Source organism: Penaeus monodon, chromosome 29, assembly GCF_015228065.2.
Source record: "Penaeus monodon isolate SGIC_2016 chromosome 29, NSTDA_Pmon_1, whole genome shotgun sequence".
Lineage (NCBI taxonomy): Eukaryota > Metazoa > Arthropoda > Malacostraca > Decapoda > Penaeidae > Penaeus > Penaeus monodon.
Window position 1 is genome coordinate 3,883,401 of NC_051414.1, and position 263 is coordinate 3,883,663.

At 50.6% G+C, this 263-nt stretch overlaps 1 protein-coding gene across 1 annotated transcript in view; it reads right to left on the reverse strand.

Moving 5' to 3' along the window:
• LOC119591913 (metabotropic glutamate receptor 3-like) overlaps window positions 1–263 on the reverse strand; it is a gene marked incomplete at its 3' end in the record, with an annotated part of 20,212 nt that overhangs the window by 6,578 nt on the left and 13,371 nt on the right. Inside the window, 1 exon segment of the mRNA XM_037940667.1 lies at window positions 11–25. Within this exon segment, the coding sequence (XP_037796595.1) occupies window positions 11–25 (15 nt within the window).

Sequence of the window (263 nt, forward strand, 5' to 3'; positions counted from 1 at the left end):
GAACACTCACTTCGGGGGGCAGTTTCCCCTGGGCGCAGTACTCGAAAACCCAGGGGTGCTTTGGTTTCCCTGAGGGTGAGGGAGCGGAATAACAAACCCGGGAGAGATTTGACCAAAGGCCGACGGCGATGGCGCCTTCGACCTGCCCCCACTTGCTGTAAAGGGGGAAAGGGCGGGGTTTATACTGAAGACTTCTATGATAATTTATTTTAATAAAATGCATTTTTATAGTTGACGGGTGAGGAGCAGTATCAAAAAAGGGA